An 18603-nucleotide genomic window follows, 5' to 3' on the forward strand; every position below is an offset into this window, starting at 1 on the left:
CTTTTTGATAACATTCTGATATTGCTTTTTCAGATCAAGACCAAAAGATTATTCATAATCAATAAGAGAGCTGAAAAAGAATTCTTGAGAGAAAAAGACAATGATCTCACAAACACTCAAATGAACAACCAGATTATTGTGTGAGATACATTGATAGAGATTGAAGACAAATGTAACACCCGGTTTTTCAAAGCGAGGGTATATTTTTTTTTAAAAGTAATTAAAAACGAACAAAGAAATAAATCAGGAAATGCTTTTGGATAAATAATTGAGTCATTATAATTTACGCAGCGGAAAAGTTTCTCCAATTATAAATCCAAAACATTTACATAACATCAAATGGTACATGGAACCCATCCAAAGATGATATCAAACTGATAATATTTGTATAAGTACAGTTTTCCAAACTAAAAATACTTCAAACCAAAAAGAAGGACCCCTAGTCCCTATACATCATCCTAATCTGATCATCCTACCAAAAAGCTATACACCCTGAGTAATCTCCACGCGCCCCGTGAGATCCTCCTAACGTAACTGCAGTCAAGCGTTCCCATCTCCATTCCTGTCCGTAGGGTACGAACCGGTAGGGCCGTCCTGACTCTCATCTGAGGGCAAAGCCCAGATTTCCACAATAGTTGTAAAGGGTCACCAACCAGAAAATAACAGTTAACACATAGCAATTAAGTTTTTGAATGCTCAAAACAACTTTTCAACTAAGCATGCACCTTAACAGGATTTTCAATATGCGAAAAGTTCATACAGTACATTGCCAATGAAAATGAAGGTAAAATGCAGTTCTCGATCTCCTAATTAACACATGATAAAACAAGACATGGATAGATTCATGAGCAATTAATCATACAACTAAAACTGAGGATTTTCACTGAGCCAATCGATTGGGCAATCGATTGGGGTGAAGATTTTTAATGAAAATAGAATCCTGGGCTGAATCAATCGATTTGGCAATCGATTGACAGGATAACGGAGCCCCTGACTTAATACCAATCGATTTCCAAATCGATTTCCTGAAGGTTTTTAGTGAAATTTTGAACTCTGGCTTGATTCAATCGATTGGGCAATCGATTGACAGGATAGCTGAGCCCCTGACTTAAGGGCCAATCGATTTCCAAATCGATTTGGTCGAATATGGATGAGTCCCTGACTTAGGCCCAATCGATTGGGCAATCGATTTCGTAAATGATTTTCGAAAACTGATTACAAAATCGATTGGCTAATCGATTTTGTCCATTTGGCCAAGTCCCTGTTTACTATCCAATCGATTGGGAAATCGATTTCCCTGATCGTTTTTCCAAAAATTCATGCATTAACTCAAGTCATTCCTAATCAAGTTCACAACCTAACACTTAGCAATTCCTACGCGATTACCACGGCAATTGGGATCTCGATAACCATCATACTTACACACAATAATCAACACATAACACTTAGCATTTTCAACGCAATTACCACAACGACTCAAATTCAAATCACTCAATCATAAGACTCAAATCAAATACGACTCGTGTGCCAATCACCCTAATGCAATGCGTATATGCCAAAATGCATGGACTTGGAATTCCAAACCAAAACCCTCCTCGAAGGGCTGTAAATCATAATTGTACCGCATATCGTATGCCAAAGTACCAACTACCGAGGTGCCACCTATCACGGGTCATCACGATTTACTAAAATGCGTAAATCATAAACGTACCACCTATCACGCGGGTCAGTACAGTTTACCGAGGTGTCACCTATCACGGGTCAACACGATTTACTAAAATGTAAATCGCAAACGTACAACCTATCACGGGTCCGTACAGTTTACCAAGGTGTCACCTATCACGGGTCAACACGATTTACTAAAATGTAAATCGCAAACGTACAACCTATCACGGGTCCGTACAGTTTACCAAGGTGTCACCTATCACGGGTCGACACAATTTACCAAATGAAATGCATGAGCATACACAGACTCCATTCACAACAATCGTTAAGCAAATGCAGATATTAAAAGATTCCCCATTTTTAATACTCATTTAACTTAAACGACTTTCAAACAACATTAAATAAATAAGTCATTAAGAGATTCCCCGTTCTTAATACCGATTTATCTTAATGATTTTCAAAACAAAACGTTAAGCAAACAGACATATTAAGAGATTCCCCATTCTTAATATACTTTTGACTTAAACGATTTTCACACAAAACATTCAGTAAACGAGTCATTAAGAGATTCCCCATTCTTAATACTCATTTACCGGAACCATTTTCAAAAACGATAGTTAAGTAACCGGGACATTAAGAGATTCCCCATTCTCAACGCACAGTTAACTTAAACCTTTTCCTCAAATGCACATTAAGTAAACCGAGGTATTAAAAGATTCCCCATTTTTAATACTCGTTTACTCTAATGGTTTTTCAATTCCACAGAAAGAAACTCAAACATACTCTCACATTCAAACCATAATTCACAACAACCACACCAATTAACAAACATCAAGTATGGACACGCCAAATACAACGAACACAAATCGACGCAACATAACACCCAGATACATCAAATTTCATCTACTCATAATCATGCATAATGACTTCAAATTCATTTACCACGAACCATTCATCAACGGAAACAAAACCTAACTCTAAGGTTTTACCCATAACGCATTAGTTTCGTTTTTCCCCAAATCGATACATTAAACCCTAACAAATTCCTTCCCACACAACTACAGATAAGTCCCTAAATGCAAACTAAAAGTTTGGAAGGAGCCCTTACCTTAACGTTAGCTTTAACGTGCGTTTCCGGTACCGCGAGTAAATCCGGTAAAATCTTTGCTCGCAACGTCGCCTCCAAATTGGTCCCCTAGCACAGTGGCGTGGTAGTGAGCAACTTTCCCTTCTAACTCTTCGCGAAATGAAGCTTGGATCTAGAAGAAACGGAGGGGTTTGTGTTTGGTTCTCAAATACCGTTTTTCTTCGTTTTCGGATCAAAGAGGAAGAGTGGAGTAGCGAAACCTTTGTTCTAACACTCACCCAACCTTGGGTTACTAGTTTTGAAGAAAAGGAAGTGACGAAAATGAAAATGGGAGAAAGGAGGGATTTTGGCCGCGGACAGAGGAAGAAGACGATGGAAAATGGCGTTTTTCTTTCCTTTGTTTTTCCTTTCTTCCTTTTTCCTTCCTTCCTTTTATACTATTTTCTTTTCCTTTTCCTTCCTTCTAGTTTTTCCTTTCTTTTTCCCTCCAAACAAACATAAATAGATAATAAATATAACTTAACAAATATCTCAAAATATCTAGATATTTGTGAAATTACCGTTTTCCCCGAAACGCATTAAATTATCCGTAAAGGATTCATCGCAGTTAAATTCAATTTATTTATCGACGAGAAATTTTAATTGGCATCAAAATATCTTGTTGATTATAAAACTCCAAAATATTATTAACTTTGGCTTAAAAGCCTCCGAGCCAAAATCCAAAATACACCAAAAATACATAAATGGTACTTTAAAATTATGGGTTTTACATTGAGAGGACAAACATAGAAGGTGTTGTCTTTGCATGCGCAAATACATCGTTGGTAAAAGTGAAAAAAATATCAAACTTGATGGACTTATCAAATGTATTCAAACAAAGATTCAACCAGACAACTCACCGAGGGTGGTCGATGTTATTTACCGAAACCCTATAACTCTTGCACCAGGACATGTTCGATATGAATCGTTAAATCTTTTAGGAGATGATGTGGATATGATGTTTGACATGTTCATAGCAAGTAAATGCCTTGGTATTTCAACAATTGAAGTTTATGCACGGTTAGTAGATGATCCTAGAGACAACACACAAGTAAGTTTACCCTCTTCATATTCCAACTCCATTTCATCTTCATACCCTTTTATTGAAACACAAATCCACAATCAGTCCATACCCTCATCGTCACAGCACCCATCAACATCCACCCATGATATTGACCTTAACACACTGTACGATGGTCCTATTAGTGTTGTGGCTGGTGTCCACAATGAAGAAGTCGGCGACTTTAGTGAGAATGAGGATGACATTCTTGCTGAAGTTGTTGTCGATGACGACGATGATGATGATGATCAATAGCCCGTAGTAGAATGTCCATCTACTACAATTTTTTTCTCTGACCCCCCCTCACATTTTTGCAACATTACCTCCGACAACATGAATTACATTGACAATGAATTTGTCAACTCTATGTCCAAAAACCAATCTTACCTCGCTCCAGATCCTAACAATCTTCAAGTGGGGAAGACATTTCCCTCAAAAGTTGTGGCAATGCAATGTGTAAAAGAATATCATATGCACAATTCTATGAGCTTCGTCGTTGCGCATTCTGATAGCACTAGATGGATTTTCCATTGTAAAAATAAAAATTGTATGTGGAGGTGTAGAATATTGAATGGAATGAAATCAAACATCTGGAAGATCACAAAACTATAAGGGCCACACACATGCTCATCAACAATGGTTTCACAAGATCACCAACAACTCTTCGACTGTTATTTGTGAAAGCATCTCACAAATGGTAACAGCGGATCCCACAATATCAGTTTCAGTATTGATTGCACATATACGATCTCGGTACACATATACCACTACTTATAGAAATACATGGATTGCAAAACAAAAGGCCATTGAGAGAATATACAACAATTAGGAGGAATCATATAAACAGCTTCCAAGGTGGATTCTTGCTTTCAAACATTATCTTCCAGGCACTGTTATTGATATTGAAGTGGGGTCCTTTATTGAGGATGGCCAACGAGTTCCTAGCAAAGTTGTCTTTCATCGCCTCTTTTGGAGTTTCCAACCATGTATCAAAGGGTTTGATCATTGTAAACCAGTTGTTTCAGTTGATGGAACATGGTTATATGGGAAGTATTGTGGGACCTTACTAATGGCAATCGCTCAGGATGGTGATGATCATACCATTCCTATAGCATACGCCATTGTTGAGGGTGAAACATCAGATACTTGGTTTTTCTTCCTCAGTCGTCTACGAATGTTTGTCACACCTCAACCCGACCTCTGTTTGATTTCAGATAGACATGAGTCGATTAAAAGTGTTGTTAGGCGTGTAAACAACAATTGACATCATGTCTTTTGCGTTCGACATATATCACAAAACTTCACGAGGACCTTCAAAAATGGGATAATGAAAAATATTGTAACCAACATGGGTTAGTATTTTTTATATATATTTATCTCACACAGATTTCTTTCTTTATATTTTTGTTTTTAAATTGTCTATAACAACATCTACTTTTCTTCATTCAGGATACGTTATGACTCAACCAGGCATCACATACTTTAGAAGACAAATTAGTTATTGGAGTCAAGATGCAGTGAAATGGCTCGACGATATTCCAAAGAAACAATGGCTACAAGCATATGATGAAGGTAGACGTTCGGGACACATGACAAATAACCTTTCTGAGTGCATGAACAATGTATTAAAGGGGACACGCAATCTTTCAATCAGTTCTTTGGTGCAAGCAACATACTACAGAGTGACTGCAAAATTTGAAGAAAGAGGGACACATGCCCAAGCAATGATGACATCAGATTTGATTTACTCAAATACAATCATTCAAAATCTTAACAAGGAACGAGCAATGTCAAATTTCCATGAAGTTGTTGTTCACAATCGAGCCCATAGTATATTTACAGTTAAGGAGTTGGTTCGTCCACCAAGCGGCCGTCCTGTAGGGACATTCAAGCATTACACTATCCATGTTCACATGTCATTTCCGCTTGTTCGTTTATTCACCGTCACTACATGATGTATGTGTCTTATAAGTATACATTGCAATGTATCTTTGACGTTTACAAGGAAGAGTTCCCAGCAATTCCTCTTCAATCATATTAGCCAAAATACAATGGAATAGAGTTGTGCCACAATCCAGCCATGAGAAGAGATCTAAAAAGTCGTCCACAGTCTACTCGTATTCATACTGAAATGGATCAACGAGAGAAAAACACACACCCCAAGAGATGTGGTTTGTGTCGGAATGAGGGACATAACAAAAATAAATGTCCTTATCATACTGATGCTCCTAATAGAAATTTGTTCATTGTAATAAAATTAGTTAATTTGGTATTTGTATGTTTAATTATAATATTAAATTAAATATTGTTATTTTATGAACTCCATTTAATTAATTTTATTTAATAATTATAAAATATAAAATTAACATTGTATTTATTTATTTAATTGAAATAATAATTAATTAATTAAATAATTAATAAAACTTAAATTAATTATTTAATTAAAATAATAATTAATTAAATTAATAATTATTGAAACTTAAATTAATTATTTAATTAAAATAACAATTATTGATTAATAAAATATATATTTATTATTAAGAAAGATGTTAACAAAAAATAATGTGTTGCATTATTTCTCAGCACATGAATGAGTCTCTTTATTAATTGATCAAATTTCCTATATATATGCCTACTAAATAGTACCACTAATAAAAATAATTTTATAAATAATAAAATAAATTTAATAATTAAAAAAATTACTTTGAGAAACCGGTGTACATGAATCAGATTTCTCTTCCTTCCTTAAAAAAAAAATTTAAGTTGAGAAATTGTAGGAGCCTAAACCGACTTCTAAAAGTAATTTTAAAGAGTAAAAAAAGAATGATAGTTTAGTATTTAATTTGAAATTAGTGATAATTTGATATTTAATTTTTTTTTATGGTATATCAATAAAAAAGCCTATATTTGGCACGTCATGATTCAATTGATACCTTCTAATTATCCATAAAATATAAATATTGGACGATAAGAGTTGAGAACAAATATTTGAAGGAACTAAGCAAAAGAGAACCAACCTTCCCTTTCTGAATTGCTTATCAAGAACCTACTTGATTGGAAATGATTTGATATTCTCATCTTTGATTGATTAATGTTGTTTCCTATTCATTCACGATGGAATGTGTGTGATTGTTTTGGTTGCTTTCTTTTTAAAAAAGTTAGTTGAGAGAGTTGTGGCTGTGAAAAGGTTGGTTGGCATTCAATTCACTCGAACTTATAAATAGGATAATACTTCATACATTCTAAAATATATCATCGCTATCTATTATATGACAAACGGTCGGTTCAGTTGGATTTGAGTCTATACTCTCAGCCCGGCTCAAATCAAAGATTCATTATTAAAATCCAATTTCGATCATTGGTGTATACGGTTTAATTGATTCATGGGTAAACAGTTGACGGTTTTCAGTTTAGTTTTTACGTGTTACGTCAATAGTTTTTTATTGAGCTTTGTTTAGAATGAGATGAAAAATAAATTCAATCATCACTTCCAATAAACATAAAAGATAAAAAAAAAAATTAAATACTATTAAGAAAAATAGTACATATCTAATTTGTAAAATTATAGATATGGCTTAAAATTTATAAATAAATTAAATAAATAAAAAGATAAACAAAAAAAATCATAAATGTAGAACTTGATGTTAGATCTAGTTGTAGAATATTCATCGCCATCATCATCAAATAAATCTGGTCTGAAAATAGAATTTCGGCGAAAAGGAGTCTGATAGGTGACCAATATGGAGATGACAAGAAGTTGAATTTTTCATTTTGATTGGTCTGAGCGAGACTTCTGCATTCTTGTGGTGGTCTTTTATTTACAAAAACTATACTAATGAGAGAAATAGTGAAAATATATTTTATTACTTCTTTACATGTAAACTATTAATAACTTGTGATGTGTTCAAAAAAATTACTAAAGTGTTGTCTCGACTGTCACACCCATCTTAGTGTAAAGTTGTATCACAAGTCAACATATAGTGCTTATAACCACGAAAGTGCATTGTACACATACTAGAATACTAGGCTCAGTTTCAAGAAATTATAGCTAGTACTAATTATGTCTATTATTTTTTATTATAAATATTTTTGATCGGTTTTAAATACAGATGGAATGAATTTATGTGTCGAACTCGGCCATTTCTAATCGTTAGTACTCGATTTATGTATATTTTTTCCTCGAACATCGTTTAAATTCACTTGCTCAATTAAATTATCCTTTGGGTTTTATGGGTCTCAGACCGGTATCCCTACCTCTATTCCTAATTATAAACATTAATTATTGACAAAAACAAATTATCCCTTAATATAAATCTCTTTTCAATTGATTAGATGTATTTTTTTTTCCAAACATAACTCTAATTAATACTACAAATTTATTTTAAAATATGAAAAGTTATTATTGAATAAATCAATACGTAAAAAACATTTTAGTCATTTTTCTATACAAAATAAGCATATTATTACAATACTCATTTTCTTAATAAGGGTAAAATTATTAATAGCAGTTTATATTTAGAGACGGAAGTAATAAGTAATAATTGATTGAAGAAAGTAGATATATATAGTTTAAAATATAAATTACATACATCTATTTTCTATAATTTATTTTTATTTACATTTTTGAACCGAGTAGTAATTTAGTGTGATTTTGTGACAAAAACATAAAAATATCTCGCTTGATTTGTTTTAAGCCACAAAAATGAACTCCATTTGTTTTCGCTGAATTTTGAATTTTTTTATTTAAAAAATTAAAGGGAAAATGAAGGTCAAAATTAATTTCATTTAATAAATAATTATTAACACATCATTATTTTTGTTTATCATATTTGTCAAATCGCATTACAAAGTACAAATAGATAGTTGAATTGAACTGTATCCCTTGACTAACCGACCAAGAACACATCTATTGATCAGGAAAAAAAATATATTTTATGATATATTTGGTGCTAGAGTTTTTTGACATACAATGCAACATTAATGTGAACAAATGAACAGGAGATAATAATAAAATATGGTTGAATTTTCTTAGAGATTCAAAAAAACGTCAAATGAAACATGTTGTAGACTTGAATTGGTTAGCTAAAATTTAGAAAAACTAGAGATCAGAAAACCTGTTAGATCAATTTAACTCGAGTAATTAAATATTCAAAATTTCATATTCAGCTAATTGCCTTAATTAATATTGTCTTATGAGACAAATAATAATATAGTTATCAAACACTGTTGTCATATCTTGTCTTAATAAACACTAAAATATAATACAATTATTACATATTGTCTCTTATAATGCGCACCAAATAAACCGAAGAAGATAATTTATAATAATGACATTCCATTGATTAAAAGTAATCAAAAATATCATAACTACAATAATAAGTAAGCATTGTTGCAATACACTATACAAACAAATGTAAAATTAAAGCCGACAGAGATATAGATCAAGAGTTCCACATAGAAAAGCAAAAACATGTATAACTCAATGCTCTGATTTAACCCTCACGTCTCCATTTGGCAGTACACTTTGTGCTTGTGCCAAACGTTTCAACTCCTACACAGATCCAATAAAACCAAGATTTGTGTTAATGATCATAAAAAAACATTATAAGGCCTTAAAATTGACTCAATGCTTCAATTTGGTCAAAGTTCCTTCCTTTTTGTTTGATTTGCTAAAAATTAAAAGACTGGACAATACAAATTATTTTGTTTTGTTTGATTTAAAAACTTGTCACAATATAAAACAGTATGAGATGAGACATAGGACAACAATCAACCTATTAGTTGTGTTGAAGAATCAAGAGAAATTAAATTTTATTCTCTTTTATTTTATATTATTATGTTTATTTTTATTTTATGATTCTGTCATTATTACTCAGTATTACTATTGTAATTTCTTTTTCTATGTAAACAGTTTAGGGCTGTAATAATAAAATATGAAAGTATTTTGTCTTTTACTTTCTTCAAGTTGCTCACAAAAGAAAAAGACAGGTTGTTGGCTTATGTACAATACAAGACAATTAAAAAGTAAAAAATCATCCTTTCTTTCCTTTCTAAACTCGCTATCTCTCGCCTACCCCTTCATCTTGACCAAAACTCTTCAATACACCATTTGATGTCACAAGCAAACACCAACAGTGTCTAGTATGGAAATTTTGTGACTGACACAGCTATTAAAGACAAAATTTATCTATGAAGACAAAACACTAAGAACAACACACAACTCCAAATTCATCATAAAAAAAAATAATCAAAATTTCATGTCGGTGATAACACTGAAATGCAAATAAGCAAGCAAAGAATGGATCCAAGCCTCCAAGGTGACAGACAATGGATCATGCCTTCGATTAGACGTGTCGATGCTACATAGAGCTATAACGTAGCATAATTTGAACAAATCGTTATTGTTTTGCAATCCGCTATTTAGTACAAAGTGCCATCAAATAGAGGTTATACGTTATAGCACTATAGTGTACAGGAATTCGATCATAACTATTTTCTGCAATCCAAAATTGACAATGTTGTGTAAACCCCATAATAGCTACATCATCTTTTTTTCTTATTTTCTTTTTTAGTGTCTTGGAAGTTATATCTTTTTCTTCTCCCTGGATTGATGTTTCTTGCTTGCTTCCATTATCAGTCAATGAAAGAAGAGTAGAACTGTAGAAGGGTACCAGAAATGCAAAGCCTGGTTTCTATTTGCATTTCAGATCTCGAGGTGATGCAGGAGTATATGTAGAAAGAAACTCATCAGTTGCAATAAGCTACGGAGAAGGAAGTGAAGGAAATAAATGGGAGATATTGCTAGTCTGGCTACTATACAAGTCATCAATCACTCCCACAGTGAAAAAAGAACGTAGAAATATCTAATATCATTTAAAAACAAAGGTTTGGAGTTCGCGTAGGAAATCTTCAGGCGTGAGTTGTTGACTACAAATACTAGTGGGAAAATTTCCTATGAAGCAATGCGGATCCCCAATCAACAGTAAAGAAGTTGATGTGCTAAGAAACTGAAAAGTGCAAGAAAAAGAACGTGTGCTTAAATTGTGATGAGAAAATGCAACAGTGAGTTAGATCAGATCCCCCCCCTCCCCCTTCTCCTTCCCCTAGGTGAAGCAGACATACAATTCTTCAAAGCCAAATATATAAATGAAAAACTGGGAACAGCCAATGATGTGGGAAGGTTATTCAATGGCTATGGATACATTGAAATAAAAGACCAAATAAGTAACACTTACAGCAGCAGAAGCAGCACGGCTCTCTCTAAAACTTTCAACCTCATCAGGGAAGTTCTGCTCCAATTCCTCCAAAAGATGCTTGCGCAAATTCTGCCCCAAACAGAAATGTTAAGTTAGACTAAAGTAACTCATAAATACATGGGAAAACCACATAATGTAACAAAATGACCAACTTATTGAATAAAAATCAAGAATTAGAATCAACCTTTAAAGCATCGGTTTTTCCTTTTGTGATCTGATTCTTTGCAATACAGTTGTTTATAATATCCCTGGTAAATTCATCTGGATTCTTCCCATCATCAATTAAACTAAAACCAGAAATAAGTCAACAATTAAATTCAGGTTTCAGAACATATTCTGTTGTATAAAGAAAAACATAGAATCACCGAAGCACATAAAAAGGTAGAAGACTCACTTTACAACCTCCATAGGAACCTGAATGTTGCACTTTTCTGCCAATTTAACCATGTTATCAAGCTCCGCAACAAGACCATTGCTGGAAAATTCAAGTAAAATGTTATCAATTTGGGACATAGACAAAAAGTAAATTTGAAGAAATGCATTATAAGGGATTGTGTAGAAATACATGCGTTGGAGGAGTGGCATTTGAAAGGCAGCATTGAAGGTAGACACTGTAAGGTAAAGCTGGTGGATAAGGCCCAAGGTTTTCTGAATGGAGTTGCTGACCTGGTTCAGGTTTTGCATAGAATCATTAGCTCCTGCTGCAGAAGCTGTTGTGTCGTTTGTTTGAGAGATCAGCGTTCCATTTCCCCCCACAGCTGGAATTTGTGATGAATCCATTTTTATTTCTCTATAAACTGAAATATTTTTGAACACATTCAATTCAACATACAAAAAACTAACAAAAGCAAAAGAAAGAGAGTAAGTATAATGCATTGAGCCCATAGACTACCGAGCAATTTTCTTCAAAGTGATTTATATAGTGCTAATGCACAAATTTAAATATAATGAAATTGCAAAATGTTCTTCTTACATGTATATCCAACCATTGCAATAGGTATTATCATGACCACCCAAAAGAGAGTCATAGTTAGAGTTGTCAATTTGTCAATTCCCCTATATATTGACCCCAATCCACATATTGAAGGGGGCCAAAAAACCTTATAACAAAAAGGCCCATTAAAAAAAAGCCCCCAATATAAAAAAGTCCACAAAATTCTATGTACTTAGAGGGCCCATAGGCTCATTTAAAAAAAATCAATTATTTTTTTGAAATAAAACATATTTCAATTTTTTTTTCAATTTTATTTCCAATTTTTACGGTATCCTCATCTAAAGTGTAATAAAGCATAGCATATGTGACATGACAACAACTACTCCAAAATTTCCTACACACACCTCTCGTATATTTAAATACATTAAAAAAATACCACATTCCCCACTTTTTACATTGATCTCTCAAAAATGAAAAATTAATTGTTAAACACATCTGTCCATAAAACCTACATAAATAGAAGCTTTATTCTTAATTTTTCCTACATAAAGTATGGAAATGAGACAAGTGTTTTAAAAACCTGATCAGAACCAGTTCTAAAACATTTGAAAGGGATAAATAAACAAATAATAACACAACACAAATAGAAATTAAATAAAAATTAATATGCATAGGAATAACACTGAACTCAGCAGGATGAATGGTAAAATTAATAAGCCTAAGAACACAGCAGGGTCACATACTTAATTCAACATGAATTATAAAACGGGTTGAATGCACAATTGCAGAGTCTCTTTTGTTACATCACAATCTCACTCGATAAATAAATTGAGAAAAACAAATTAACAGAAAAAAAGTGAAGGGAGCCACAGAACGAAGACTACATAGAAAGAAGAAACAAAATCGCGAAGCAGAAGGTTCAATGGACAAACCTGTTCTTCTAGTTTCCAATGCTAGAAAAGTATGTAGTAAATAAGAAACCGATGTAATCTTCTAATTTCCTATATATGTCTAAGTATGGACAGAAACCAATGTACCTTATAATCGTATATGGAACACCAGAATCAGCCAGATATTGCGCAGCCTTGCTTTTCCAATCCTGCAATCAATATGAAATGGTATTTAATTTTTATATGCTTGACTCTCAATAACAATGTCCGGTGGTTAACTTCCTAATTTTTTAAGGCTCCACCGTGTTTCTATGTGATTCCATCTCCCTTTGGTCTTTTTTCCCCCAAAGGTTCTACCCCTTTTCCTTGGCACCTCAAATATGTTTAGTGATTCATGAAAAATGTTGGGATTCTTTAGCAATAATGCAAACAAATCCCAATATTTTGACAACTCGTCCTCTCTCTATGCCTCATATGTCTTAATAAAGAGTAAACCCCAAAAGGATTCTAAGAAGACTATGCCCCTTATTTGGGCTAAAAATCACAAATATCATAATATAAAAGCTAAAAGAAGCAAAAATTAAATCCCAGATCTTATGCTCCATCCAAATTAGGTTCCCAACATGTGATTTTCAAGTGGAAATTATTTCATAGACTATACAACTTAAAAAAAAAATACACAAACATAATAATAAAGCTGGTTCTACATGAAAATTTAACAAAGTGCAGCTCAAACAAACTAATAAAACATGGTCAATAACTTGAAGAATTACTTAAAGAGAAATCAACAGAAGGAATTGAAGAGTCGAGATTAGTGAAACAAATTAAACATTGTCAATAACAATGAAGCAACCTGCAATAGAACTAGAGATCAGTGAAACTAACGAAGCAACCTGCAATTAAGCGTATAAAAGGGGAACAAAAACTATACAGTTTCTAATTAGATAACAGAGAAGCAAAAACAAAGTGTTTCGGGCAAGGATCATAGCTACAAATCCAAAAGGATCCAAAACCTAAACTATCAAATATGGATACTCCAATCATACACCACACTACCGCAAGATTTGTAACACTATAGAATCCAATAAAAAATCTAAATAATACTTTTAAATCACATAGTAGCAAAACAATGCAGTTTACGAACCAAAACTCATTAAGAGTCATTATTTAAACATCACAGTATCACACACATCACAGTATTACCTGTAACAACGAAGACAAGAAGGCCGAGCCGTGACGTGGCGAACAACAATGAAGTCCAAATCAGGGAATGAGAATCGACCGTGACAATGGTCAGAACCAAACGAACCGAGGAGAAAATTGTAATTGGGGCTTAGTAAGGAGTTTAATAAAGGGGGCTTTGTAGTTTGGGACTTTTTTGACAGCTCTAGGTGCGGTAGTGCCGGACGTGAACGGCAGAGGGGTAGGTTTAAGGGTGCAGATTGAAGTGTGACGGAGAACGGAGTTTAGGTTTTCTAAGTTATCACTTTCTGCCCAATTTTTTTCGGAGGAAAATTCACAAGAAAAAAATTACCTGATCTTAGTGAATTGATTTTATTAAAGTTTATACACTTTGAAAATTAGGAAAGATAGAAGAGAAACAGGATAGAAATTGGGTAGAAGTTTTAACTGTTTGGATGAATAAAAATATAGAAGAAAGAAATACTGAAATTTATCTGATTTTGATGAATAGAAAAATGAGTAGTAAGAAAGTGACAAAAATAGGAAAAGAAAATTTGCTTGTTGGTATGAGTGGGTATTCTATTTTCCTTTGTGTTTTATTGTAGGGGAAATATATGATTTTTTTATATATTAGTAAAATATTATTTATGTATTAGAGTTTATTTCTTATTGTAATTCAACACAATTTTTTAATGTACCTTGCTTTTTTTTCCTTCAAAATGTGAGTATTTTCTAGTCATATAAATAATTGATTTATTTGTTATTTTTACGACCATAGCATAGGAAGTGTTCTCGGGTGAGAAAAATTAAAATTAGATAGAAAAAAAAAACGTTTGTATTACGTGAAATTATAATACTCATCATAAGAAAACACTCTTCATTTTAGTTGTATATTTTAGTTTCAATTAAAAAAACAAAATTAATAACAAATCTAATATCAATTATCTAGAATTTGACAATTGGATTCACACACCTTATAAAAAACAGAGGCAAATAATAATAAATAATAAATTAGAATTTTTAAACTAAATTGAAAACTACATTCATAATTATAGTTTACAAACTTGTTCAACAAATTCATAAAATATTACATTTGGAAATGAACTAGAAGTGTCTGATTACATCATAAAATAAAAACATCATGTTCAAGCTTCAAAACATATGAAACTAGTCCTTTGATGCTAAACTTGTATCTCATATTGCTCCCACTGCTAAGAAAAAAAGAAAAAGGGTAATATATAAAATCCCAGTGAGCTCTGAAAATAAAGGCAAAGGAGTTTTGAGAATATTTCTTTCATAAATAGGTATAAAAACATGAAATTCTGATGCACCTCGAGCTGAAGCTCTCAACTTCAGTTTCTTTTTATAAAACTTAACTGGAATCATTCTTTTATAATGTTTCTGGAACAAAAAACTATACAAGACCTCGAAAAAAAAATTAGTGAACAAAGAAAAGTCGCTCAATTATCTCAACGTAGGTCACCAAGATATTTGAGTCTTGAGCGGTAAAAGTGGTTTGGCCAAACCTGAACCAACGTTGTGATTGTTCTCCTTTACCTGTTGAACCATACTTGGAACAACATGAACTTTTCCACTGTGATATAAGGCCATGCATGATATGATTAATGAGAATGTAATGAACTTGAGATGTTTTGATGCAATGTCTTTATTCTAAAAAATTATAAACAACTTAGCAATATACTAAATTAGTACTAATTAATTCCTAAGCTCCTAATTCGGAGTTGGAACTAGAGACAACACATTGTGGAGTAAACAGATCAGAGGCAATGTGGTTAGAGGAAGAAATCAGAAGATACGTGTCAAGAGGAAGAATCAAAGGATACACATCTCGTGGAAGAATCAGATGATATGTTTCTAGGGAAAGAATAAGAGGATAAACGTTATGTGGAAGAATAAGAAAATAAGTGTCCATGTGGAAGAATCATATGATACACCTTCTATGGAAGCATAAGAGGATAAGTGTCTTCATGGAAAAATAAGAGCATACGCGTTCCATGGAAGAATCATAAAGTAAACCCAATATGTATTTAGTAATTTTTTATAGCAAAATGAGATATATAAAAAAAAAAATAAAAAAATAACAAAATTAAGACATGATTCTAGGAGGACAAGCCCCTCTTGAGTCTTTATAAAAAAGTAAACTAATGTTTGCACGAGAATGACCCATATCATGGTTTTTAAGAGATTATTTTGATAAAAAAAAAAAAAAAAAGAGTCTTAAAAAGATCTTATAAGACTTTTGTAAAAATGTATTGATCTTTAAGATTTTTTAACAATAGGGATTTTTAAATTTGGATTTTAATGGATTATGTTAGATTTTTTAGATTTCAAAGTAATTTACGGATTTTTAAGATTCAAAATTACAAGAGTGAATGAAAAAAAAATGATAAATAAATTCTAAGATTTAGATAAAAAAATCAATCTATTTTATAAATATTTTAATATCAAATAAATTATAATTTTATGTTCATAAATATCATTTCTCTATTAAAAAAAAATTTCTCCATCAAAATTATATTACTTCGTAAATTTGTAAGTTTATGTTCCTACTTTTGGATTTAAACAATAAATTCATATATAACTATTGTCATTCTGAATTGGTAATGATGAGTATGAAAATTTATTGGAACAATGTTTTTTTTTTAAAGAAAAATAATAATATATTAAACATACCAATGCAAATTATACTTGTATCTTAAATATTACTAATAATATACAAGCAATAGATGAATAAAAACAAAACGTACAGTTATATTACCCAAAAAATGAATATATATAGAGACACAATATTCAGTAATAACCATTGAAAAAAAATTAATAACATGAAACATAAAACATGAAACAACTTGTCACATTAAAACTGATAATGATAAAGAAAACACTAGAAGAAAGAAAAAATCTAACATTGAACAATGAGAGACAAGTAATTGGTAGCAAGGGCAAAAAAATGTCAAACATTTTGTCGAGATTGTTTTACTTATATTTTAAATTACAATATCTATCAAAATCTAATCCACAAAATAATCCATTAAAAAATATTTATTTTGAAATTTGAATACTTAAAAACAATTTATAAGTTATAAAATATCTCAATTGAGTATAGTTAAATTTTAGCGTACTCCTTAAAAAAATCTTAATTCAATACTACAAAAATTAAGATAATTTTTTATTTTTAGAAATCATGATTCATTACCATAAGTTTTTATTATAACTAAAAAATATTTTAAAATCTTCTCAAAAAATCTCAATCCAATACATATATGAGTCTATCCCCCTCACTCACGAGTCACGGCGTCTCTCATAGCAGCTCTTATCAAAACAACAGAAAGCGTTGCCGATTTGCCCTTTGAATTATATAAACAATATTGACTCAAACTGACCTCAACTGCCCGGAGAGTAGGTAATCACCCTTCATAATCACTTATCCATGTTTTCCTTCATAATCTTCTCAGAATCCTTATGTATGTGCTAAAAATTGAGAGAAAATAATATAATCGAAGAAGAGCTTCTTAGTTGAGCTTATTAGTTTACAAGGAAAATACAACATGTTAAAGTCTATTAGATAAAACCCATAGTTTTAAATTTTAATTTATGTATTTTGTTGTATTTTGGTATTGAACTCAGGCTTTTTAGCCAAGTTATTGATATTTTGTGAGTTTAATGCCCAAAAATATCTTTTGATGTCCCGATTAAAATTATTCGTCGATAAATAAATTAGATTAAATGCGGTGAATCTTTTGTCTAAGAATAATTTATTTTTGTTACGAAGAATTTAAAACTAGACAGTTTTGTTAAAAATATATCGGGTTGATGAAAATTGTATCTGTCAATTGAGTTGCGACGAGAGTAGGTATTTTTATCAAATGGTTTGAGAAGTGACGGGAGGTGATGTGGAAATGATGATTTTACAAGTATCTAAAATATCTAGATATTTAGATATTGGGTTGGTTTAATTACGATATATATATATATATATATATGTGTGTGTGTGTGAGAAGAAAGAAAAGGAAAATAAAGAAAATAGAAGAAAGGAAAAAAAACAAAGGAAAAGGAGGGAAAAGAAAAAGGAAAGAAAACAGATCGTCTTCTTCCTCTCCCTGCCTTGCGAACTCCATCTTTCTTCCTTCTCCATTCTTCTTCTTTTGCTTCAAGAAAAGAAACCCAAGGCTTGGTGGTTAAGAAAGCAAGGATTCCTCAGCTTCATTCTTCTTCTCGGATTCGAAAACGGTGTTGGTGATTTAAAAACCGTCAAACAAAAACCCTCACGTTTCTTCTAGATCTAAGCTTTATTTTCGCGAAGAGATAGAAGGGAAAGTTGCTCATCTCTCTGTTGCGGTGCTAGTGAGCTAACTTTGGAAGCGACGACGCGATCAAAGTTTTACCGAAACAAATCGCAGTACCGTAATCGGTTGGAAAAGCGATAACGGAGGTAAGGACTCCTTCCAAACTTTTAGTTTGCATTTAGGGAC

The 18603-nt window shown here is 32.0% G+C and overlaps 2 protein-coding genes across 5 annotated transcripts in view; one reads left to right on the forward strand and one right to left on the reverse strand.

The window, feature by feature from the left end:
* LOC101514959 (protein EIN6 ENHANCER-like) overlaps positions 1-6167 on the forward strand; it is a 28538-nt gene extending 22371 nt beyond the window's left edge. Inside the window, exons 1-2 of one of the 3 annotated variants that reach the window (XR_012161309.1) lie at positions 1983-5203; positions 5301-6167. Coding sequence is in view for 2 of the 3 variants with exons in the window: in XM_073363798.1 (XP_073219899.1) it covers positions 5179-5203; positions 5301-5806 (531 nt within the window). In the remaining variant the exon portion in view is untranslated. Of the gene's footprint in view, positions 1-1982; positions 5204-5300 lie in introns of those variants that run through there. The other 2 variants (XM_073363798.1, XM_027334177.2) reach the window with 2 other exon arrangements.
* A 2999-nt stretch (positions 6168-9166) lies between these two features.
* On the reverse strand, positions 9167-14583 carry LOC101514628 (mediator of RNA polymerase II transcription subunit 10b-like). 2 transcript variants are annotated; one of them, XM_004488444.4, is made up of 7 exons: positions 14135-14575; positions 13079-13140; positions 11673-11904; positions 11502-11582; positions 11292-11394; positions 11087-11176; positions 9167-9402 (listed from the first exon to the last, which is right to left on the reverse strand). In XM_004488444.4, exons 3-7 carry the CDS (start codon positions 11885-11887, stop codon positions 9331-9333), a joined length of 561 nt encoding a protein of 186 aa, XP_004488501.1. In that variant the 5' UTR covers positions 11888-11904; positions 13079-13140; positions 14135-14575; the 3' UTR covers positions 9167-9330. The 2 variants fall into 2 exon arrangements, with proteins under 2 accessions (XP_004488501.1, XP_012575603.1); XM_012720149.3 differs by lacking the exon at positions 9167-9402 and adding an exon at positions 9742-10858 and having other exon boundaries at positions 14135-14583.
* Between the last annotated feature and the right edge of the window lie 4020 nt (positions 14584-18603).

This window comes from Cicer arietinum, chromosome 1 (genome assembly GCF_000331145.2).
Source record: "Cicer arietinum cultivar CDC Frontier isolate Library 1 chromosome 1, Cicar.CDCFrontier_v2.0, whole genome shotgun sequence".
In the NCBI taxonomy this organism is placed as follows: Eukaryota; Viridiplantae; Streptophyta; class Magnoliopsida; order Fabales; family Fabaceae; genus Cicer; species Cicer arietinum.

Bases quoted from the DNA above. Each gene is read 5' to 3' on its own strand.
- LOC101514628 (XM_012720149.3), bottom strand. From the start codon at position 11,887: ATGGATTCATCACAAATTCCAGCTGTGGGGGGAAATGGAACGCTGATC. The intron at 11,583-11,672 runs GTATTTCTACAC...TGAATTTTCCAG, and splicing joins ATGCCACTCCTCCAACGCAT to CAATGGTCTTGTTGCGGAGC. The intron at 11,395-11,501 runs GTGAGTCTTCTA...TTCTGGTTTTAG, and splicing joins GTTCCTATGGAGGTTGTAAA to TTTAATTGATGATGGGAAGA.